This window comes from Marmota marmota, unplaced genomic scaffold (assembly GCF_001458135.2).
Source record: "Marmota marmota marmota unplaced genomic scaffold, marMar, whole genome shotgun sequence".
Lineage (NCBI taxonomy): Eukaryota > Metazoa > Chordata > Mammalia > Rodentia > Sciuridae > Marmota > Marmota marmota.
In genome coordinates this window covers 3,392,558-3,418,554 of record NW_025999949.1, presented here as the reverse complement: position 1 = coordinate 3,418,554, position 25,997 = coordinate 3,392,558, and the positions used below count along the sequence as shown (strand labels likewise).

Sequence of the window (25,997 nt, the reverse complement as noted above, 5' to 3'; positions counted from 1 at the left end):
TGGTTGGATGGACTAAGGAAGTAGGAAGCTTCGGTAGGTAATCAACCGAGGGACAGTGAACCTGGGAGTGAGCATGGGAGAAGTGAACATTGGAACCTACTCCCAGCCCAACTGCCCTCCGAGGGGCCTGCCATCCCCACCAAAGGTCTCTTGATGTCTTTCACTGCCTTCTGCTTTAACCCTGGGGTGGGGCAGGTCTGTGTAACTTCAAGAGCACAAGCCTGCTCTGTTGGAGTCCAGGACCTGAAGGTGCTAGGGAGCCTAGAACTTTCCCAGGTCATATAGAAACTTCTTTCCCATCAGCCCCAACACTCACCTCAAAGAAAACACCAGACTCTGTTGTCTTTCTCTTATGTTATGAATATTTATTTTCTTCTTAAAAATGTACAAAAAATAAAATAACTGTATTTATAGTTTATAGATTCCCCCTCTCCCATTTACAAAACTATTAAGTTACATTTACCTTTTTTTTTTTTTTAACATTGGAACATATTGTACATATGACAGTCTCCCTTGCTTGTCTTTAAGAAAGGGGCATTCTTAGAATTTGGCACAAACCCTCTATTTTGGTTGCATTTTCATGATTTTAAATAAGAAGAAAAATAAACGTTTGATTCATTTCACACTTCCCAAGGTTCTGGACTGGGATATGCCTTAGTCTTTCAGGAACCATTTCTAAGATGACATCTGACTTCATTTTTCTGTTGGTTCCAATTTCTAAACACAGGTAAATTCTAAACAATTTGGGATGTATAAGAAAAATACTTGTTTCACATGTCCTCATCTTTTATGAATTACAAAAAAAAGAAGAAGAAGCAGCTTATTTATTTGGGTATGATTAAGGGAACAAGAAAGAAGAGGAGGCAAGTTTTCCTATCTTTCTGGAGTGGTTTTTTTTTTTTTGCCTCGGGAAATGTGCTCATCAAAGCTCTGCTAACTTACAGTGAAACTCACATGTTAGCTAACCACCAGTCACTCTGAGAATGCAGAAGGGGATGGTCAGATGGGACCTGACACTCTGTACCACCCTTTGGTGGCCCTGGCCTCATATCCTTTGTCCTGGCAATGGTCACCATAGTGACTGCTCAGGGACTTTAGACAAATACAAAGGCATTTCTGATTCATTTTCTGTCTAGGATGAGACCAGTAAACAGGGGCAGAGAGAGAGGGGTCTGTAGCCTGTGTCATGTGGCACAAATTTTGCCTTTTCCCTATTCTGGAGTCCTATGTCCCAGCCATCATGCCTGCCAACCATGCTTGAAACTTTTCCTAACCCAAGGAGCATGGGAAGTGCATAGTACATTGTGTATTTCCAATGCTGAATCTGTCCATTAGAACAGAGGCCCATTAGTACTCAGGATGGTCCCCATGCTGCAGGTCCAGGGTGTGGCAGTTGGAGTGTAGGATGAGGGGACAGAATGGAGCAGAGCTGAACCCAGCATGCACACCTTTGGCACCACTGGGATGGGTAACATGTCTGGGAGACACGAAAAAGTGCCCCCTGACCACCCCTGGAAGTTTGCTCTCCATTCCATTCAATTCCTCTGCAGCCCCAAGAAGCAATAACTGGGCTACAGGAAGCCCTCCCTCCTGCTCTGGGCCTCAGAAGCAGAAGAGGGGAAAGGGCAGGATCACTGAGCATGGGACCTCCAGGTAAGACATCAAAGTGCTTTACAAACAAATCTGGACCTTTAGGCGGAGTCTGTCCTATATCTGGGTATTGGGTGTGGCTACAAAATCTAGTGCTTCAGCCCACAAACCCATATACCCCTACCCGTTCCCTCTAAGAGAACAGTGGCCCACTCAATGCATCCTTTTCTGATGTTCAAGCGTTTTCCTTTTCTTCACCTCCTCATTCCTCCTCCTCTCTCCCAGTCTCCTCCTGAGCCTGGCATCAGAAGAGCCGAGGCTCATGGGGCTTTCTTGTTCACTCAGTTTGTTAAAACCCAGCACCTAGGAGCAGAGGCAGATAATCCCCCCTTTCCTAGTCTTTAGGCGCAAGAGGAAGCCTGGGCCTGCAATTCAGAGCTGAGCTGTTGGCACGTCTCTCAGCACTGCAGTTGGGCTTTTAAAGGGGCCACTTGAGATGAAGGACATGCTTGTAAACTATGAGGCACTACACAATGTCCGAGAGTCTTACGATGGCCAAGGAGCTTTGCAACAGCTCCAGTGACGGGGCCCTATGCAAACCCCTGCATAGTCTCTCCACAAAGCTCAGGCTGTGCCTGTAACAAAACCAGAGAAGAAGGTAGGACCTCTTCTCTGTGGTCTTTCCTACAAGAGAGCTCAAAGGAAGAGTCCAGAACAGCATATCAGCAGGAGACAAACACCGCAGCCTTGAGGGAAAGTCATGCCCACGGATGGGGCACTCCCTCTGGGGATGGGAAACAAGTCTCCCCAGACCAGCCCAGTGGAATGTCCATCTTGGTACCTGGCATAGACACCAAACACCTTAAAGGCCATTTCCTAGCCTGGCATGCATCCTGAAGAGGTGCAGAGTCGGAAATCTCTGAGACTCCAGGTATGTGCCTCCCCTAGGCGAGTGGCATTAAACATGCCCACAAACCACAAGTAAAATATATTATTGCATTATTATAAACAATATATACATGACCATCTGGCATATTGTCTGTATTCCTTCCCCCCTACATGGTAGCTGAATGTCCTCTTGTATAAGGCCCAGTGGCCATTTGCTGGGATCCCCCGGAGGTATTTAGCAAGGTGACCTTACCCAGAGCAACCTAAAGGTTTCTAACCAGGAAGAAGGCAGCCACCTCTTACCCCACCTGTGACTACTGCACCAAGAAGCAGGTCACTTTGTCCAGCCACTCCAGAGATGTAGAGGAGAGAAGGAAAGAGCGAGGGTTTTCAGGCTCTTTGGGATGAGTGGTTGTGTTTCTCTTGACAGGGGACTCTGGACGGTCTCATATGGAGCCTGCAGTGACCTGCAGAGTCCCAGGGGGCCTGGACTCCAGGCTCTGGAAAATGGTGGGTAATAAATAAGGACCCACAGGCCCAAGGCAACTTCCTGAGGGGCTCAGGCTTCAACCACACAGGCGAGCTGGTGGATGGGTCCAGCACACTGCAATCAGTGGCGCCTTCGGCCTCGCCTGCTTCCCAGCACAGTCTTGTAACAGCAGTTATGAGATGGGTGAGATGGGTCTCCAGGTTCTGGGGCAGCAGGGGGGCCCCCTCTCTCCCAGAGAGGAACATGCTGAGAGCTCCTGCCAAGGGGACGCTGAGCCAGGGGCTCAGATTTCCATGAGCGTGATCTTGAAGCCTTCCACCATGCTCTCCATGTTGAGGATGAAGGTGTCCTCGTTGGAGTAGTGCTCGATGATGTTGTCATCCATATTCACCAAGATGCTGCCAAGGTGTGGGGGGGTGGGGTAGAGAACAAAGATGTTGTGAACAGCAGGCTCAGTGTAAGGGTAAGCTGCAGGGTGGGGAGGAGTGCTCTCTCAGCCTTTCTTTTGCAAAGGAGGCTGAGAGGGATGGAAGAGAGAGGAGACCAGGCCAGGAAAGGCCCTCACTTTCTTTTGTTTTTCCCAAAACCCAGTTTGAGGAAAGCAAAACCTCAGTGTCTCAGAACTACCCTTATGGCTCTTTATGAATCAGGATTTGAGAGAATGTTCCGTTCATTTCAGTCCAACTCTCGTGCTTTATAAATTACTAAAGTAAGGCCCAGTGAAGTTAGCAGAGCCAGAAATCACAGAGTTAGCTATCGACCAAACCACAATCTAAATAGGGAGGCCTCCTGTCTATTTTCATTAAGCCATGTGGCCTCTGCTCTTATCAGGGAAAGCAGAATACACAGAATTGCAGCTGCCTTTTGTTGAATACATAACATGTGTCTGTGTATCAGAGACCTTGTATTTAATCCTCATGGTAACCTTGAAGGTAGGTTTTCTGATCAGCACTTGCAAATGAGAAATGGAGCTGAGAAAGGTGAAACCCCTTCCCCAGGTTCATCGCCCTTGTTCGTGGCTAGCCTAAGTTTTGAAACTTACTTCGCCTCACTCAGAAGCTCTTACTTCACCTCCTGTGACCTACTCCTTGGCTAGCTACCCCTGGTGGATTTAGTTCTAAGAAAACAACTTCCAGATTCTATCCATGGTTTAGAAGTCCTTAAGTCAGTCTCATTTTTGGAAGTCAGACAGATCTTAGTTGGAGAATGAACCATGGACTCTATCATTTTGCAGCTAGGTGTCATCACACAAGCTGTTTAGACTTTTAGAATCTCAATTATTCTTTTGCAAAACTAAGAACCATCCAGCTATAGAGGGTTGTTGGGGGACTACAAGCATTCATCACAGGGCTAGAAGCACATTCATTGTTACTATGGGCAGCACACGCGTCTGCACTGAGGATTTCTGCTCAGCAATAGGACTTTGAGACACCACTCAAAGGAATACACCCAGTCTACTGCATTGACCTTGGACAGAATTGTAATGTGCACTTTTGTGAGCTTTCCAATGAAAGTTCAAATTGAAGGGTTTCCTGCTTGACCTCCAATAAGCCAGAGGTTCTATCACTCAGAAAGTCTGAGAATCCCACATTATCCATTTCCTTTATGAAAAAGGCCCAGAGAAGAATTTAAAGACCTACTTCCTGCTTTTGTAGGAAAATAGCTGCAGGAATAGAGTCAATGGAGACACTCTCCTGGGATTAAATCCTGTGGCCACTGCTCTTAAAACCTCAAAAAGAGGAAGCCTCAGGAGGACTCAAAAGTAGATAGCAGAACACTGGTGCTAATAAGCACTTGAACTTTGAGCCACAGATCTGGGTTCAAATCTGTGTTTTACTTACTAAAGATGAGACTTGGGGCAAAATGCTTAAGAATTACCTGACTTAGTTTCCTCAACAGTAAACTAGAGGTGATAATAGTTCTACCTTATAGAATAGTAAGGAGTACATAGAGAAATGCAATGTAAAGCACTTAGTAGAGGACCTAGAACCTATTGCATATCCAATAATAACACTAAGAATAAGCAGGTCCAAGGATCCTTTGAGAACATTTTGTTAATAATTACCTTGGAAAATTTCCCTCTGTCCACTTTTTGTTCCCACCATGCCACCCTGAAACCAACCTCAAGAGCCACATGTGACTTCCTATGAATCCACTCTTCTCAGAGGGATGACTTCGCCATTCTCCCCAGTGTCCTCGCCACCCCCAGACCCCTCTAGTCCACCTGCTAATCCTGCCATTGGAATAGGGCATCTCAGCTACCATCAGGACCATGTGATCTCTTCCTCCCTCATGAAAGATCCTCAAAATGCACTGCACTCGCAGGCTGCTCTGCCATCCTCTAGAAGGATGACACCATTTTTATAAAGATAGATGGCAGGTAAAAAAAGACAGGAACCATTTTTAAAAAATGCATCATGCAGATGTGTCTGATGTGAAAGTCAATTTAAGTTCAGTTTGTTTCTTACCCTTTTTTGCTTTTCTTGTACAGCTTTGCTATCTTCTCCACAGGCAGCCCGTACTTCTCAGAGATCTGCAACACCAATAACAAGAAGGCAGGTGAAGGGCAGCCCAAGTTGGGGGTAAGGGAGAAGGTTCCAATTTCCCTCTCTTGGGCATTTTCCTGAGCACATCACAGTCTTGACTCATGAGTTAAAGTCTCAAAACACTCACTTTGTACAGACCTTAATTATTCGACAAAAGATTTGGCCACTTCTATGATAGAAGTGGTATTTCAGATCAGTCAGAAAAAGATGGGTATCTAGTCATGATGCTGGATTAGGTAGGTAGCCATATAGAAGAAAAATTAACAAGTTAACTTGGACCCCTTCTCTACTCCTTATATTAAAATAAATTTCAGGTGGATCAAATTGTTGAGAGCCACAGCCAAAGGGGCCCCAGCAAACTTCCAGCTGCCAGCAAACTTCCAGCTGCCGGCTGATGATTGGCTCACAGCGGCCCCAGCAACATCTAGCTGATTGGCTCCTCGGCCCCAGCAACATCTAGCTGATTGGCTCCTCTGCGGTGATGCTCATTGGACTGTTTCCCTGCCCTTTCAGACCACGGAGCTGCTCATTGGGGGACTTTTTTTGGCTCCGCCCACGTGACCCAGCCAATCGGCCTCAAGAGCAGGAGGATTGTGGGAGGTGGAGAGAGGCTTGTGTGGGAGAGAGAGGCTTGTGGAAAGCCGGTGGTGGCAGTTGAGGCTCTGAGGATTTTTCCTGAGAGGCTGTTTTGTTTGGCGTGTGTGGTTCTAAAAATAAAGTTAGTTTCTTTTGACAAGTGGCTCCTGATTGTGCCCAGCCAGACTGCGGCATCAAATAATTATATGTGAAACACAAAACTATAAAAACACAAGAAGAAACCAGGAGTAAATTCTTCATGTAACTATCATCTTAAGGTAAAGAAGATCTTTCTAAATGAGACTGAAACCTGGAGGAAAAAAATGTTAAAAGGTTAAACAACAACAGAATTTTAAATACCTGTATATACAAACCACCATAAAAAACTGGCAATGATAGATACGGAGCTAACTTTAAGTTAAAAAGAGCTGCAAATCAAGAAAAAAATAAACTAACAATTGAATGGGAAAAAAAGGAACAACTTGGGAAACCAATTCACAGAAGGAAAATACACCCAGACAATAAACATACAAAAAAATGCAACACTTCCCTCACGATTTATAATTTTTTGAATTAAAGCAATAGTAGGATTCTATTTTTAATTTATTAGACTAGCAAAAACAAAAACAATAGTAATACAAGTATCAGTCAGAGTATGAGAAATGACAGCTCTTGTATTCCATAGAAAGAAGAGGAACAAGTTCAACTTTTTGGGAAAAAAAATATGGCAGAAGCTATCAAAATTTAAAATGCATATATCCTTTGACTCATATGTGCCATATATAATAATCTAATCTACAGAAATACATGCAGAAGTATGCAAAGATTTTCAAAAACTCAATGTTTATAATGAAGAAAACTATATATAACAAACATTCATTAAACATTTTTGATATTTGCACAATTGAAAACTGTGCAGTCAATTTAAAACCATGAGAAGTCTATAGGTTTTCACATTTTTAAAAATATCAATAACATATTAATTGAGGGATAAACAAGTTGTGAAACTGTATATTGGATGATTCTGTTTGTATTTTAAAAGATATATATATAGAGAGAGAGATTTAGATATAGATTTATTATTTAAGGGACCCATCAATCTTTTAACAGTGACTACCATTGAAAAATGAACAGAAACAAGGAGAGTCTTCTGCTCTGTACTTTGTACAGTTCTGGCCTGTTTATTTTCACAGTCATTATGCCATTTCTATAAACATCAAGTACTAATTGAGAGATGGGTTCTGGGAAAACCAGTCTCAAATGCCTGCCATGTTCATTCTACTCCCCCAGGGGCCAGTGAGGCTCACAGGCAGTTAAGGCAGGTGAGCTTTGGGGCTTGATTACTGAAAGTCTCCCAGAGTCTAGAAAAAGAGGATGGAGAGCTCTAGAAGAAAGTTGAGACTACTTTGGATCTTGGGAAGAGCTTATTTTGCCGAGAATCACAGGTTCCCATTCTTCTTCTCAGCCTGTAGAAACACTCTCCACACCCCAATATACTTAGAAGGAGCAGAACCACTGGGCTGAGGGCTAGGGGAGTGAAGAGAAGTGGGTAATCAGCACCCCTGCCTGCCACACACCATTGATTTGTCACTGATGAGGTGCCTCAAAGCCCAGATGAGTCAAGTGTAAAGAAGAGCACATCTAAGTGGGCCCTGTATGCAGTAAAGAAAATTGACAAAACTTATATAGGAGGCATCCATTTGAATACAACAAAAAGCCCACTGAAGAAGACGACAAAAGAACACTTACAAAGAACACTTATGAAGCACATGAGCAAAATTTCAATCTAAAAATATGATTAGTGAATTTCAAAATTCAGGCAATAGGTGGTGATTTCAACAAGCCAGATATTATTAGGAAAAATCAATTTATCTCAAAATGCAAAGCAAAAAATAGACAGAAATCATGAAGAAAAGGAAGAAACTTGAATAGTCAGTTACATACAATACAAAAACCATCTTAGAGAAGGAAGAGATGGAGAGGAGGAAATAATTAAATAATAGAAGAGAGACCCATGTTTTGGGATGAAAGGGGAGAGCGAGGGGTCTCCTGAATCCCAGGAGAAATCAGTGAGAAAAGGCTCAGACATCTGGTCACTTGGAAAAGTAATTCTGGCATCTTCTGGACAGAGAGAAAAAGTTACCAAAGCGGGGAGGGAGGATAAACCTAGCTTCAATCTTCTTATCTGCAACACTAGAAACCAAAAGACAGTGAAATAATCCCTACAGACCACAGAAAACATTTTTAGATCTTTGGGGGACATTTTAACAATCACCTTGGCTATACAGTAGTGCACCATCTCTTCCTTAGAAACTCAAATTCCTGTAGTAACTGCTTGGGAAGATGTTAAGTCATATCTACCTAAACTAACACTAAAGAGTTTCCATTAACATGTCAAGATTTCCACATCTGGTAAGACATTCAATAATGTAGAGTTAACACAGCTTTCATTACTCCTCCACCGAATTGGAAAAATTTCTATTTCTTTCTCTTTTCCTCTCATGCTGGTCCCCGCACTATTTATCACATCTCCTGGTGCCCTTACTTACACATGCAAATCGAAAGGGACCTGCCAAGGTGAACTGGTTCTGCATCCATAGAGTTTTGAGTGAAGCCTTGTGAAGGGATGAAGGTGAACCTGGATGTAGTCAATTCTCAAGAGTGAACTCAATAGTTATCCATTCCTGGGATTCTAGAACCACTCACTTAACAGAGCTGGTGCACAGGAAATATGTTTGAGGAGAAATATCAATCTGCTTTCACATTATTTCTGGAGCTATTTCCTCTGCACAGCCGGTCTCAGCCATGGCTTCTTAACCTGGGGTCTACAGGTGACCAAAGAATGTGTACATGAACTTGAATGAGGAAACATACATCCTTCTTTTTACTAACCTCTACCTGGAATTTAGCATTTCCTTTAATCATGAACATATAGCAATATTGGCAATGCCTGTGTCTTGTTGCCAATGGAAATTACAGATATTTTCATGTCATGTTAGAATTCTGCAGATATTTCAAAATATTGATTACACTCATCCATCACATTTTGAAATTACAAATCCCACCATAGAACACAGTATTTAATGCATAAATAAGGAGCACATTTATTCCTGTATCACAAACATGGTTTTTGATATTGTGATGACAGTATATCAATATAATTGGTTTCTTTTGCAATCCTATGTATCCTTTTTTTATATGTTTAAAACCTTATTCGGAAAAGGATCCATGGATTTCACCAGATTGCCAAAGGCATCCATGGCACATAAAGGTAAGAAGCCCTAAAAAGTATATTTCGCTGTATTCAAGGGCTTGCTATATACTCACAGTTTCTACAGGTCCATCTTATTGGTACCTAATTATTATTCTGACTTGGTTGACCTCTAATAGTTAGTTTTTTAAACTTGGGTTAGTGTCACTTGGAATTCTTTTTTCAATGCAAATAGAAAAATAAAATAGATTTTTTTTTCTACTTATCATCAACAGACAGATATATATTATAGATAGATAGAGATAGAGATAGATATAGATATAGATTCAGGTCCCTCAGCTAGTGTCAGGGACGGGATTTAAAAAGGAACTACCTGGCCGTCTGGGCTTCAGATTCTGAATTCTTAGAGAAACTGGGCATCTGTTAGAACAGTTTGGGAGCGAGGTTCACGGACCCTAGCCAATACCAGGAGGCCCTGGTAAAGCTAAAACAGGCATCTGCAGAAGGCCAGGGTCTGCTCTCCATGTAGTCATCGAAGGCGCTGACAACATGCCACCCCGAGACGATATTCTCTGCCTCCATGCAAGGCAGAGAGGTGTGCTTTGCCAAATTCAGAACCCTGGAAAGAAGTGAGACTATGCAGGACGTTGTGTGTCGGAAGCTGGCCCTCCGTCAGGGGCTTATTGAAGATTCCTTCTGCCCTGGGCCTGGGTGAAATCACCCAGTGCCTCTCCCTTCTATGCATGGGAAATGTCCTACTGGCTAGTTCTGTCATGGGGTGATTAGGAATGCTTAGATATTTTCCCCCTGCTTTTTTTTTTTTTTTCAAGTAGTTGAGTGGAGCAAACTTTTTAAAAATAATTTTTTAAAAACCCATTATGAATATTTGTAAAGACCTACAAAGACTTCCTTGACACCCAGCAGGGTCCTGGGTCCTAGACACATCTCATCACTGTGTTATTGGTTGTCTCTTAAACTATAATTATTAGAACTCTACTTCGTGGAGAATTTTTGCCCAACAACTTTATATTACGTGATAGTAGAAGATGGAGACTCTCATCCATTTCATCAGCATGCAATTCAACATGCCTCCTGCTCACAAAGTCAACTACTTTCATTTGGAGTTATAAGCTATTCCACAGGGACCCTCAGATGCACATCAAGAAAGCCAGGGAGTCTTGCTTGCAAATAATTTCCAGGAAGCTACATTTGACCTGTCAAGAGCCCCAGGGAAGATACGCTGTCACCTGCACACATGAAGGACTCACCCAGGTAATTAAGCAGTGTCAATGAAGCCATAAGCAACAATTTCTTTTGGCTAGCTTCATTAAGAGAGAACATTCCTACCTCTTTCTCCAGCCCTTTCAGCTTGGAGGAATCACAATCTGCCTCTCCAACTCTCAGCACTCAGCCATCCACTACTACGTATGTATATTCACTTACAGAGTATTTCTGTGAACTACTTGAAGCACCGTGCACACAAACTCATTTAATTCTTGCACCAATACTATATTCCTTTTTTTAATCCTCATAATATCTCTAATTATTCTTCTCATTTCAGAAATGATGACACTGATATTTAGGCACTGTGTCACTTGCTCAAGGTCATATCACTCCTAAGTGGCAGAATCAGGGTTTGAACTCAGCTATGGGACTGTGTGGGATCAATCACCAAGCACTAGTACTCTTTGCCCAAATGCTTATTATTGCCTAATCTTTTCCTTTAGTCATTGTGAGCATGACTTGGAATGTTTATTCTCCCTTCTAATATTTTCATATATGGACTATCCCTAACTGGATTTAAGTTGCTTCCACCATTTTGAGGAGCTGTTAGGCCTTGGGAACCCCTCCCCATCTTAGCCTCTGTTAGCACATCTGCGAGTGGCAATGATAGTATTTACTGGCCACGCTCAAAGAGGTATTGTAAGAGCTAATTGAAGTGGCGCATGTGAAGATTGTGCCACCCACAGCACTCAGCATGGTGGCACGTGGTGGCAGATGCTGATGCAGTCAACAAATATTTATATGCAACGGCCTAGGGATTAGAGCAGACAACAAGAGACCTGGCTCTATTTTACTGGGGGAAAGAGAAACAATGAGCATGTAACAAACATTAAAGATGTCAGGCTGAAGTTAAACCGAGTATTACAAGGACAGAGAGTGATGAAAATGCTATTGATGTCGGTGTTCTGGAAAGGTCCACTTATACTGTCACATGTGAGCAGAGACCTGAAAGAAGTGAGCCCTGCTGACATGGAAGAAGAACACTCCTGACAGAGGAGACAGCAAATGCAAGGGCCCTGAGGCATGAGTGGCCTTGCTGGGTTTGAGGATGAGCAAGGAGTTCCAGAGGTAGAACTCATAATTCATAAAATTATAAAGCTGATGAAAAGAAAAAACAATTCACATCACCATCACCACCACTGTCATTGCCAAATACTTTACTTAAAAATTTTAAGTTTAATTATAACAATAAAGAAGCTAAAGTGAATGAATCATCACCAATGCTATGTGAATGACTTGACTGATGTGATACAGAACACGCAGGTAAAAAAGAAAACTAGTCTATTTCCTCCACATGATGCCAAGCACAAACTCTTCAGTAACATCTGGCTGATGGAGAACATTTTTTTCCTTTTTTTTTCTATCAGAGTAATAGATTCTTATGGATAATGATTTTCTGGTAGGTGAAAGCAAGATATGAAAGATTCAAGGCCATGAAATAAGAAGAATCATTCAGTCTGTCCTACAGAGAAGTACCCCATTTGTCATAGATCAGCAATGGCTCCACTCTTTTGTGGCTCAGAGTTCTTTTCAAGATAGTAAGAGGCCAAGTACTAACAAAACTATTTTTTTTTTGAGGCAGGTACCACCCACATTTTTTCCAGGAAGGCAATGAATGAGTCCAAAATTCACATACTCAAAACTACGCAGTCCTGATTTGAGTCCCCATCAGTCAAGCTGCCCAATCCACTTTTCTTCCACTCGCTGCTGTTGTCTGCCTGTGGTGGGACGTTAATCTTATGTGGCAATCTCGAGGGGGAAACCCCCAAGATTATTATCTCTAGGAAGAGTATAGTGTCTGTTGAGTATAAGAGTACCCCAGTTTCTAGATAGCAGAACCGCTCCACGCTATAAAGAGGCGTACAGGATGTAGGAAATGTGTGTAGGCTTCAGGAACACTGTCACCACCCCCGAACTGTTCACGAATCTGCCTGATGTGGCACTTTCTGACTCAAACCTCAGTTCCCACCTGAAGGAAGTGGGGCAAGACCGTGCTGTTCTCTCTAGATGACTAATCCACATTTCACCACCAATCCAAGATGTTTTTTAAAAGAAAAAAAAAATATGGCTCACCCTCCCATATGAATTTTCTTCTATGTCTAAGTAACACCTGGCAGAGGATAGGAGATTGGGGGTTCAACAGGAGAGGTAAGAGCAGGCTCTACACTGGAAAGCAATTCACGTCTTCCTGTATTGTCATCAACATCATTGTCATCAGATAATAGATACCCAGTGCTTGAGTTGTCATTTAATGCTCTGGGTGACTCCCTTTTATAGATGAGGAAGTTGAGGCCTAGCCAACTTTTTTTTTTGTACTGAGGATTGAACCCAGGGTGCTCAACCATGGAGCCACATCCCCAGCCGTTTTTATTTTGAGACAAGTTCTTGCTTAGGGCCTTGCAAAGTTGCTGAAGCTGGCTTTAAACTCCTGATCCTCCTGCCTCAGCCTCCCAGGCTGCTGGGATTTCAGGAGTGCACCACCATGCCCAGCCTAACCAACTTTTTAACTGCTTGTTTAGAAAAGTAGTAAAGCAATGTGAGTATTGCTCCTATTTCAGAAACAATTGCAGGCCGCACACACCTACTTTACACAAGCTATGTTTTTACATTTAGAATTGTGAAGTCTGCTGGCCCTGAAAGACTGAGTTCCTTCCTCAATGGAGACAGCAGTTGGCCTTTCCCAAAACATCAATGAAGATGAAGGAAGTAGCCTGGACCCAGGCCAATTCCTAAAATCCACAGGGGTAAGGTTACAAAATAGCTTACAGGGCCACTCCTTGGCTTAAAGCTACATTTACAGGGATTTGTGCACTTGAGGTCTCAGGAAAGAATAGACACTCGTCTCAGTTCCCAGTCAAGGGACACACGAGGTAGTGCCTCTCAAACTTTAGTGTGCTTCAGTTCAACCAGGGAATTTCTCATCAATGCTCTTCTGGGGGCCACCTCTAGAAAACCTGACACTAAAGTTTGTAGTTGGAATTCTGGTATGGCATCTTTGAAATGTACCCTGGAGATTCTGATGGACCTACTTAGGGAAGCAAAGTCCTAGGTCCATAGTAGTGAAAAGGGTCTGGGTCTATGTTTAGGGGAATCTATTTTCAACCAGTGTCAGGGTTCAAAATGATGGCTTGAGGTCAAATATAATATCTCTTGATTAAGCAAACTTCCTTAAAAGTTAGAATCTTCTTTTTCTTACTGAGCATTTGTTCTATGTGACTTGTAGTTGTTAAAAATAGAAACCTCCATGCACGATGATATTATTCTGAAACTGGGTTGAAATGACTGTGGATCAAAAAACTTTAAAAAAATTATATGTATATATATATATATATATATATATATATATATATATATATATATATATAAACTTTACCTAGCATTTACATTGCATGAGGTAGTATAATTATCTAGAGATGATTTAAAGTAGGTTCTATGCAAGTATTAAGTGACTTGAGCATTTGTGGGATTTGGAATTGTAGCAGGTCCTGGAACCGGTCCTGAATACTGGGGGATGACTGTATAATTGCACTATACATATTGCATAAACACACACATATATATATATATATGTATGCATTTATTATATTATATGGGTATTATATATACACACATGTATATTATAATATTCAAATGCATATTGGTAAATAGGACTATAATAAATATTAAACACTAGTGAGATCATGGTACTCAGCGAACCCAGACTCTGGCTTAGTTATGCTTTGTCACCTCACACAGGACCCCAAATAAACTCAAGGTATAACTACAGTGAGCAGGATCTAGTATTCTTCAGAATTCTACCATCTTCACAATACACTCAAGTCTGCACTGAACAGAGCCCAGGATCCTCCATGGCCGTCCCTAGCTGCAGGGCTATCACATCATCTCTTCACAGCTCACCACCAGCCCACATTTCCCGAGGCTCCTGAAGGGGCCTCTCTTGTCCAGCACATCTGTGCAACTCAAGCAGCAAGGAAATAGCCTGTGTTGGTGCTTTCAGAAAACTTTTTCTTTCCAGACTTAAAGGAGAGATGAAGTCTGCACTGCCCTGAAGGATCTGACCAGAGTAGGCCTAGGAAACCTGATTTTTCCTTGATTTACAGGGTCAAAGGCTATCATGCATCACCTCCAGCCTCTGTCCCTGCATCTAGCCAAAGCAAGGCAGGTATCTGTTTATATCTCTTATAAGGCATCGAGAGCCAGATGCCTCTGTGGTGGGAAGAGTAGGCAGAGGTGCTGGGCCGCAGTTTTGGTGGGAGTGGAGGTAACATTTAGTTCCTCTCTGGTTCAGTGAGATCACATCTATAGAACACTTATAAAACCAGCCAGATGTTATGGAAGGAAAATAAAAGACATCAAGAACAAAGGCAGGATCACAGCATAGCAGATGCACTCCCAGCTGGTCTAGATGAGAGGTTCCCACACCTGGCTCCTCTTAGAATGCCCTGAGGAGCTGGTGGAAACAGATGCCTAATCCCCGAGCTCAACCCCGTTCCACCTCCCTATCATCAGAATCAGAGTTTGGATTCGCTGCTGTCCTAGGAAGTCAGTTTCAACAATGTGGTCTTTGAAAAGCCAGACTGAGTACGAAATTGTCCAAAGTTGCCCAGAGAGGTCTGGATATTGAATGGGCCTTTCTGGCTCATTAGTCCATCCTCTGGCAATTTTAAGGTCATCTTAAGAATCTTGTTTGACTTGGGATATAGAACCATTCATTTCTGTTTTTTTTTTTTTTTTTAATGTGAGGTAGACTCTGTAACAACAAATTCTATTCCAAAGAAAAATCCTGTGGAACAACAACAACAACAAAAATCATCAAACCTTCCATAAGTGGTTTGGGGGTGGTCCTCGATGTCTTGTTTAGGATTGCCTACAGATCTGCTAACAGTGCCTCACAGAGGCAGCACAGAATCTGCACTGGTAACTTTTTTATGCATTATTCTAAAAATATTTCTGATGAACAACAAATACTAAATACATATATCACACAATTCACAATTTTAACCATTTAAAAATTACACAATTCAGTGGCATTTCAGTTCACTTACAATATTATAAAACCATCATCTCTCTTTAATTATAAAAGATTTTCATCACTCCCAAGAGAAACCCATCAAGTGTCTGTCCCTCCACCTCCTCCTTCCAACTCCTAACGACCACTCACCTGCTTGTTCTCTCTACGGATTTGACTACTTTGGATATTACCTATAAATTGAATCATATGCTATTTGACTTTTTGTGTCTAGCTCAGCAATCCCACAAGAAATATACTCCAAATAATCATAAACGGGAGTTCATACAAAAACTTGACCATGAATTTTCAAAGTGTAATTATTGACCATAACCAAAAGCGGAAAAAAAAATCCAGCATCCGTCAACTGATGGATTGAAAACAAAATGCGGCATATACATAGAATGGAAATTCACTGATCTATCAGAAGAATGAAGCCTGGGTGTATACTATCACATGGATGAACATTAAAAAAATATGCTAAATGAAAGAAATCAGTCACAAAAGTCCACATTGTACGATTCCACTCATAGGATCTTTGTTACACATTTTTACATTGGGTCCCAAAATCCAAGATGTTTTTCCAATGCTGAAGTTTTCTAGAACAACCAACCATTTCAGATTGTGTCTCAGGCCATCCTGGTATTTTCATCAGTATAAAAAACTTGGATCTTCTACTACTCAGTTGTACAGGGCGGGGACTAGTGGGAGTTTAAAACTTAAAGTCAAATCACATTTGGGTGGTTAATATGTGACTAAAATAGAAGATAACTTTTCTTGGGTCCAAGTTGACTAATGCTAGTCCAAGTCAGGGAAGCAGTGGAAGAATCATACCACAAATCACTACAATATATTTTTTTCTTTAGCCAAGAGGTCATAGTTTTATTTTGTACTACCATAGCTAACAGGACATTTAGTTGTTTTGTTGTGCAAATATTTGGAAGCTAAATGTATCTAATTTGGTTTCATGCAAAGAGACAAATGAAAACTCGGTTTAATCTTCCTCCACACATGTTACTGTGATTAGTCTTCAACTGACAGAGAATTGGCAGTTTCAAAATTCCCATATTAAGATGCTAATGAGCAACAACATTTAGAAATCAGTGTCTCCACAGATCTCAGCTTTTCCTTTTTCTATATAAACCTCATTTGGCTCCATTCTAATAACTGGGTTTAGCTAAGAAGCACTGGTCCCCTGGATGTGGAAAGGGGCTCTTAGCTTACCGCGTCCATCAGGCCCTTCACCGTGGGAGATTTCAGCATCAAAGCATCAAACACGTCATCTGTCTCCTTCCTCACATACAAGAGCACTGAAAGAGAAGGGACAAGGGCTGTGTGACCGAAGGGGGCCCAGAGGTCTGCTTCCTGTCATATAGACATCTCAGGCAGTCATCATCTGCTAAGCATGGACCCCAGACCAGATGATATAGAAGGGACACTGAGACATCTACATAGATGCCCTGTGGCTAGGAACTTCTAAGGAGTGATTCAATGACATAAACGGACACCCTGGTAACACCTACCAGGCTGTCAGTTGCTTTGACACATATGAATTTCTCAGGATAGATATATAATCGTTTTATGACTTCTTTCCTGCAAATGTCTTCTTCTATTTGCTGACTTGTTCATTCAACAAATATTACTGAACAACCACTAGGCCCTGTGCGCTAGAAGCTGAGGGTATAGCAAACAGTTAAGTCCCAGTCGCAGCCCTTAGGGAGTTCAGGGTCCACTTGGAGAGGCAGAGAAATAAGCTAGACAGAGTCTAGAGTGCTCTACAGGCTGAACTTGCCAGAGTGAGGGTGGGGTCAAGCTCAGAAAAGGTGACCTTGAAGGAGAGATCTGAGTCATAAAGATTATAAGGGCTTGCAAGTGACAAGGTGGAGAGGGTGGGGACAGCAGATTCCAGACAGGCACAGGTCCTGGGTCAGTGGAGGAAGGGGCTCAGGATATGGAGCTGTACTGATCTGGGTTTAAGCAGATCACATACCCACCTTGAGGAACTCAGAGGTGAATGCATGTGTCAAAGCATCTTACAGCCTGTTAGGTATTACCAGAGTGTTTATGTCATTGAATCACTCCTTAGAAATCCCTAGCTACAGGGCATGTATGAATGTCTCAGTCACCCTTGCACATCATCTGGGCCAGGGGTTTAAGATATGGGCCTGGTCATATAACCTGTCTGAGCCTAGATTTTCTCTATAAGACAGGGACAAGAGGACTGCATATGGTCGCCATAAGGGGGTCGGTGAAATAAGGTCCACATGGCATATTTACTATGGTGCTAGTACAGGGCAAGCACCTAGTTTTCAACCTGGAAAAGCTATTAGGAAGCAGTTGTGCTCTCAGTGAAGTAGAATGCAGCCTTTTCTACTCATTTCTCTTTAAAATAAGAGAATAAGAGATTGCAAATGGAGCTCAGAGTGGGTAATATATTCCCCCTAATGTCCTCCTGACATGACAGCTGCTGGCTGCTGTTTCTCCTGCTCGTCCTTGTCCTCTCTGACTATTTCTTTTCTAATAGCAATTGTGCTGGAGCTCAGTTCCCAGAAGGAACTGGCAACTGCCACTCAGATGCAACTGTGCCTCTGCAAACCCCGTGGGCTGACTGCCCTTTCTGTCTCCCTCCTCCTGGTGTCGTGACTTCTGTTCCACACCCCTCCCTCTCACTCCTTCTTCAGAGGGAAGAAGGAGGGTCAAAACCAAAGCCCCATGCACCTGGCCACTCTAGGAAAAAATGCCCAGGTCATAAAACCCCACTGAGCCTAGGTCCCAACTATAATTGAAAACCAACTGAGCTACAATTGCCATCTGCCAGGAGAATGAAGTTGGAGGTAGAAAGTGAAATCAGCTCTTATTCAAACTCCCACTTCTCCTCCCCCACCTCCCCCATTCCCAAGGACTTCATTCAAGCTACTGCTTTCCAAAGGTCAATTCAACATGGGTACATGGGGGCTCTGCCTGAATTGTCTTTCTGTAGCAGAGAATGCTCAGTAGTTGTGACAAAGGAAGGGAGAGAGGGAAGAAAAGAGGAAAAAGTGAGTTTAAGTATTACAGAATTTCTTCTCTTTATCAAATATAAAGTATCTATTAAATAGAGTGAACATGTCTCTAAAGATTAGCAAAATTAGTCCTTTGGAAGGAATATCTTATAGCCTCCATTTCAGCTAAGATGACCTAGTGATCTAAGGGTTATTACAGAGAATTCCATGTTAGCAGTTTACAGAAAAATAATTAGTACATAACATCCCAATTATATCTCAATAAGAAAAATTAAAAGGGGAGGGGAAACATGGGTGGCTGTTACAGATTAAAAAAAAAATTTATTACGTCTTCCCAAAGCTCTCAACAGAAAAATAAAAAAAGAAAAAAGGAATTTCCAGCAGGCTGACCTTGAGAAAACCCCAAACCACATTCTATAAAAAAGAGTACTGCTGCCACTGTATTTACAAATTGCTTCTTTTCAAATTATTATCTTTGAAATTAAGATGGCTGCCAAGCTTGCTTCAGGAATGGCTACATGTGCTCAAGGTGTTCAGGAGCCACTGAAGAACCTCAAGCAGGGCAGGGCGGTCCCATCCTCTCCTGCTGGGTTGTTGGCGGCCACACCTGGGCATACAGGGCTCACAGCACGCCCTGATGGCTTGCCCAGGGAGTCAGCTTTCCCGAGCTCCTGTCTGTGGCAGAACAGTCATAAGAGTAATAATCGCTCTGCCAGGGGCAGCAAGAGTCTCCCAGATGTTGTACAGCTGAAGGCACACAGCCACGGGGGACAGCCCCCTAGTGACTCTGACCAGACCCCCTGACAGGTGGCTACAAAGCCAAACAACCAATAATAAAGGCTTTGGTGATAATTGCGATCATTCCCTCTCTTGGGGAACTTCTAACAAATAAACAATAGAAACCATCAGTGACCCTAATTCCCTGAGCCTGTCAAACTTCAGCTCAGAGCGGAAGCTCCAAGCCCGGGGCTTTTTGCTAGTAGGATACGGCGCCCTCATGTGTCTCTATGTTTCAAAGCCACAGCTTTCCTTTTAATGACAATCCAGTATGATTTCTAGTGGAAATTTTCGTGTGGGATTCACAATATCTGAAAAATCATCTTTAGCCACAATCACCAACTATGGAAGTAAGCTACGATGACATAATTTCCACAGATTTCCACAGAACTCTGCTCTAATTCTAGAACAGAAAAGACATCTAGGAATGGAGTTCAAAAATATAGATACTTGAATACCGAATACGGGAAGCCTGTAAAGTCAGAAAATCTTTTAAAGATTTAAATGTTGCCTGTAGTCTCCTTCCATTCTGAAATTCTAATTGCTAATTCACAATTATGATAATATAACTTTTCAGGATAAATGCCTAATAATCATTTATAATAGTAAACACGGAGTGCTTGCCACGTGCCAAGCCCTTGAATGGAGTACCCTACATACATTAACCTATCAGTCCTCACAACAGCTCTCTGGGATCTACTTTCATCATTGTCACTTAACAGATGAGCACTCTGGGGAACAAGAGAGTGAAGGACCTGCCCAAGGTCATACAACTCCAAGGGGCTGAAGCAGGCTACCAAGGACCTCTCTTGACCATCACTCAAATTCCACTACAATAAATAGGAAAAAACTTTTTCTCAAAAGCAAAACAAGGCCATGCTTATATTTGACATGATGCAGAGCCTTAAAGGTCCTGTAAATTCTAAGTTTAAACTCTCTGGAAGCCCTCAGAGTTGGCTGCAGCAGGACAGAGGCGAGATGGCTGTTCCACACCCCTCCCTCTCACTCTGAGGAAGGACAACTGTGTGCAGCCCTGAGACGCTGGGCAAGACATTGACTCTCATGCTTGTTTCTTTCCTTCTTGATGAAGTGGAGTCAGAGACCCTTAACCATGAGAAAATGAGTAAGTTGTGACATCATGGAAAACAAAGGTCTCTTTATTTGTCTGAGATTAATCATTCTTTGCATTCATTATGAACGGTCCTCAGGTTCTGTTTCTTTTGGTTATGTTTTTTTTTTTCCAGGGCTGGGAATGGAACCCAAGAATGGAACTCACACACGATGCTAGGCAAGCCCTCTACTACTGAGTCACACCCTGGGCCCAGTAACTGCTTCTTATAAAGTATTTTTGTCACATACACAGCAAGAGTTTCTTTTTAACCTGGTATCTGACTGCTGGATGAGTCAGTGCATTTGTTACCATTCTCCCAAGACAAAGAAAAGAATCAGTGCCCAGAAAGAATAAGCCTTACTTAAGATGTTTAAAAGGGCACAGTGTAATGCAAAGGAGAAGACTATGAGCTTTCTGTGTAAATAAAAACTCAGGAGGGTTGGCCCTGAGCCACAGGCCAGGGCTGCAAGCTCTTCTTGGTGAAGTGCCCCACCCCTCATGCTGGGAGGGCTGGTCAGGGGACCCACGCAAGTGGCAGGCCCCAAATAGAGAGATACCTCGCTTTATCCCTTCTTCTTTCATCTGCTTTGAAGGTGCTGGACCAAACTCCTCTTCCATGGGCCTGAACATTCGTTTAACAAGGACACTGCTGAGGAGAAAAGGAGCAGAAATTGTTATGGGCAGCAGACAAGGTGTCAAAACACAAGTTCATGTATGTGGCAGTCCCTCTCCTTTTCCCTTGTTTACACCACCCCTAGTTCTCCACAGCCAGAGCCACTCACCAGCCTCCCTCCTGCCCTTGCAGGTCCCAACTCATCCCTGTTGGGAACAGGAACATACTCTGCCATCTTTGAGGCGTGGACCCAAGACCTGCTCTACATTGCTGATTATGGATCCACAAAGGGGAGAGTTCTGGGTTTTGCCTACTCTGGACTTCAACTGCTGTCCTCTTCCTGTTGAGAATATCAGGGCTGGGGGAAGCCAGAGTGATCCCTGGAGGGGAGCAGAAGCTTGCAGTGTGGTCCCCAAGTCAGCCCTCTCCCATCCAGCTGTGGCCTCTTCTTCTTCTGCCCCATCTTGCCAGCCCCTTAAATGCTCTTTTTTTTTTTTTTTTTTGAGACAGGGTTTCCCTAGGTTGCCCAGGCTGCTCTCTAACTTGTGATTCTCCTGCTTCAGCTTCTTGAGTAGCTGAGATTAACCTCTCTGTAAAGGCCACAGCCTGCTTGGCTGGGACTTAGCTGTAAACCGTGCTGATGCCTGATGTCATCCCCCTCTCCCCTTCTCCTGGTCAGGGGAGATGAGGCTGCAGTAGTGGGAGTTCCTCTCAGACCCAGATGTCCTGTCCTGTCCTTCCTTCTCAAGGGAGGTTCCAGTCCCCATTCCTGGAAGCTCATAGAGCTGAGGCCCTGCATGACCTCAGCTGCATCAGTTCTGATGGTTCTATATTTCCTTCCAATGTCCCTGTAAGGAAGGGGAGGACTATTTAAGAGGAAGAGAAATTAGAAGTCACTGATATTGTGAAAATGCTCCTAAGTGGAATCTTACAATTCTTTAAGCTCTCAAGGGAGATGACTGCAACATTTCAAAATTTTTATTCTCTGGGGATCCCTAGACCCATGAAGCAATGCCAGGCAGACAGTTCAGCAGAACTGTTAAGACAGGAACTCTGGGGCCAAACTACCTTGATTTAAACCCTACTTTATAATTTACTAGCATGGAATCTTGGACAAGTTTCTCAACTTCCCTGGGCCTCTGTCTCCTTGACTTTAAAAAGAGACATTGACATAGAAATGACAATATTTAAGGTGATAGAAATGCTAATGACCCCAAGTTGATCATTATAGATGGTAAACATGCATCAAATTATCATCCATAGTCTATGAGTGAGTACAAATATTATACGTCAATCTAAAAATAAATGTCAGAAATTAGTTAATTAATTAAATTTTAAAAGGAGGCTGTTGAGAGAATGGAGTGAACTCACATCCGAAGCACACTCACAAGAGGTTCCCTGATCCATTGAAAACACCTCAGAAGAGTTCAAGGAAGATGGTGATGATAAAGTTGGAAACATTGAGCAAAAGAGAGATGGAGAAAACTAAATAAAGCAGACAATTTGAAAGAGGTCAGAATTTCTGCTCACCATCACAGCAAATAGTCCAAACCACCACTTGGGTCCACTCTAAGGTAATGTTCCCTGAATGGGAGGCTGACATTATATGGTCCCAAGCTTCCAGTTAATGCAAGATCCTGCAACTCCCTGCTAGCATTATTGTCACCAGGAAGTTATTTGTGGATTCTCGAGTGGAGTTAATGGTAGGGTCCAGAGGTAGAAAGAGCACACGGTATGGAACTGGGAATCATCCAGAAAGTATTTCTATAAATTATAATAGCTTAAGCCAATGAGGCTTTAATTTGTCTTCTCATATTCTAGTTGGTACAAAGGGTATATCAATCAATCAAACTCCTTGATAAGACTTCAGATTTTACAAAGCTTCATCTCCTCCATCACTTAAGTCTCAGCAACATTCTGAGCCAAACAGGGCAAGGGCCAGTTTTATCTCATCTCAGTGATGACAGACGTTTCAGTGGGTTAAGGGTCCTAAGCAGGGCAGTAAGTGAACCAGGCTGTTCAAAGAGCCTACCTCTGACCTCTGAAGGAACAGTCTCACCATAAAGTTACTCAATAAATCCGAGATGATGAGTAAGGTATAAGAAATAATATTGAGACAGTCTTCTTTTATTCCCTAGTATGTCAGACAATGAAAACAGCTAGAGGAAAAATCTAAACCTCAAGTCCCAGCTGAAGGTTTTCGTAAGCTTGTAAGACACTGTTCCCTCTGTCTTCCCCTCACTATTGTGTCCTAAAAGCAGGTTATGTTACTCTGTCATATCTTGGAACTAGAGTGACCATGGCCTTAGGACTGAAAGATTGAAAATCCATTCACACAGCAGCCAGTGGCCATTAGGTTAATAATAGGAAAATGGCCTGATATATCACCAGACACTGTTTCACACTGTGTGAAGGTTCCTGAGCTAATGCTCTCTCTCCTTTTTTCCACCAAGCAAGATTTATTTATATTTTCCCAGTTCTGTTGACTTTCAATAGCACCCCATTCTGAGCCATGACTGACTTGGCCATTAAAATAGCATCTTGGATAAACCACATTTCTCTTGGGAGTTCAAATATGCTCTTCCACACTTTCTAATCTATAAACCCAGTAGGGGTCAATAAGTTTTGTGTGCTCTGAATTCAACTGTTCTACTTGTTTTCAAAGTAAGGCCAGAAAAGAAGGGCAGGTGTGACTGGCCTGTTGGCCAGATGAAAAGAGCATGCATTTCAGGTCTCCTGATTCGCAGGGCAATTACAGTGAATTATACCACAGAAAGCCTCAAGGACAAGGAAAAGGTGATTTCTCTGACATTAATCTCCATCCACTAGCACTACAGGAGGTCAATATGTAGAGTGACCCAGGGCCAGCAGCACATTCATCCACTTGCTTATAGGGTCCGTCTCAGGGAAAGCAAGCCCCTGAGGTCAAAACAGAGGAGTGTTACATTTCATCAGAAAATACTGGGAAGGTGTCTGGTCTGAAGCAAGAGTCTCTGGTCACACCCAGGAGAGAGAATGTTGTGTTCTACCTACCAGGCTGAACTGCCCTAAGTATTGGGTGCCCAGTGAGGAGATGTGAAACTGAAGTACAGAAAAGAGTGGCAGACACCATGGGGACGTAGTTTGTTCATTTCATAACTCTGCTTATGGCCCATATATGTTATTTATGGTGAATACCCTAAATAAATGGAGTCCCCTTTCTACATTAGTGTCAGAAATTAGGAGCTCATCTTATATTCAAGTCCTCACAAAGTCTTTTACATTATGGAGTATAATTATTTTTTAGTTGTAGATGGACACAATATCTTCATTTTTATTTATTTATTTTTATGTGATGCTGAGGATCAAACACAGTGCCTCACACGTGCGAGGCAAGCCCTCTATCACTGAGCCATAATCCCAGCTCATGGAGTATAATCTTGATTAATTTATTTTCAACAGATTATTCTTTGGGGGAGTCAACTAAAAATTAATGTTAATTTGAGGTGTGTACAGAATTCACTTGACAAAATTAATTTTAAAAAAAGAAAACAAAAACACAGGGTTAGGAGCTACTATGGCAATAATGAACTTAAAAAAAATGCAAGTTACAAATGATTAGGTCAGTAGACTCCAGAAAGATCATTTTAAAAGGTAGTACAGATTTTTTTTCCTGACTAAAATGTTATAGGTTGAGGCAGAGCAATGTTCCAGCCAAGAATAACTTGAAAAACTGTCTATATAAATTTTTAAAAATCTACTGAACATACTAGGGAGTTGCCCATAAGACAGCCAGAGTTTGAGCAGAGAGCTCAGAGAAGATAGCCACAGAGAGATGAGCTCAGGAGAATCAGTGACCGATTCCTTCTTAAAGCATCTGTTGGTTCTAGGTTGGGATAAAGATCATGGCACTCATTTCCATGATTACTGATAAGCCAAACTGAAGGGCAAAGAAACTTGCATAGCTTTTGACAATTTTGTGGTGCTAGATAAACAGAAGTTTGGGACTGCAAAGTTACCCAGGACTTATGTTCAAATTTCTAGAGAGCAAGGAGGCAGAAAAAATTGAACCAGATACTCTGTCATCTTCTTATTGAGGCATGTACCACATTAAGCTACACAGAACAGACTAAGGAGTTAAGCAGAGAGCCCTTGAAAAGCATAAAGAAGTGAAGGACTTGGCCTAAGAATCACCCCTGATGGAGGCTGTGCACATGTTACTAAAGATGGTACCTGCTCAGGGCCAGGTGATACATATGGCAGCCTCAAATCTGGTCCCCACTGCCATGTAAACTCATGGGGACTCTTCACAATTTTGGTTCCATACTTCAAGGAATGAACCAAGGTTGTGCTTTTGTACAAGCCAGAAAGATATCTCAATGAGGGCCTGTCTCTTGATGCCTCCTTTGCAGCCACAGATCAAGAATTGAGAGGGTTAGGCAATAAGGCACAATAGTTAAAAGCAGGTAATGGGAAGTGCAGGTAGATATTCCTTCAATTCCTGCTTCTATTATTTCCTAGCCAGGTGACATTTAGCAAGTTTTCTAATCTCCTGAAGCCTCAATTTTCTCATAATCAAATGGAGGTAATAGGAAATCTGGGAGAATTGAATGCATACTGCATATAAGGCACCTAGTTCTGTGTCTAGCCAAGGTATCCAGTGAACATTAATATTACTTTTACAAATAACAATAGCCAACTATCTACTATGTATTAACTCTGAGGCTCCAATGCTGCCCATATTACTCAATCAAATGTGGGTTAGAAGATGCGTAAGAGTATGAGACTTGGGTCTCAGGATTCATAATTATATAAGGGTAGTTCTTACAGAGAAGCAGAACCAATGGAGTTACAAGCAGGTCAATAGCCATCTAAATATAGTCAGCTTGCAAAGCGCAATTTGGGATAAGAGAGATTTACAA

General features: G+C 42.4%; 1 protein-coding gene across 4 annotated transcripts in view; it reads right to left on the bottom strand.

Moving 5' to 3' along the window:
- Positions 1-342: 342 nt before the first annotated feature.
- Positions 343-25,997, bottom strand: part of Grhl2 (grainyhead like transcription factor 2) — a 144,730-nt gene continuing 119,075 nt past the window's right edge. For 3 of the 4 annotated variants that reach the window (XM_015486346.2, XM_048801931.1, XM_048801933.1), the window contains exons 13-16: positions 21,041-21,132; positions 16,818-16,903; positions 5,437-5,501; positions 343-3,366 (exon numbers count right to left, since the gene is read on the bottom strand). In XM_015486346.2, coding sequence (XP_015341832.1) covers positions 3,252-3,366; positions 5,437-5,501; positions 16,818-16,903; positions 21,041-21,132 — 358 coding nt within the window. In that variant the 3' untranslated portion in view covers positions 343-3,251. The remainder of the gene's footprint in view (positions 3,367-5,436; positions 5,502-16,817; positions 16,904-21,040; positions 21,133-25,997) is intronic. The other variant, XM_048801932.1, reaches the window with a different exon arrangement.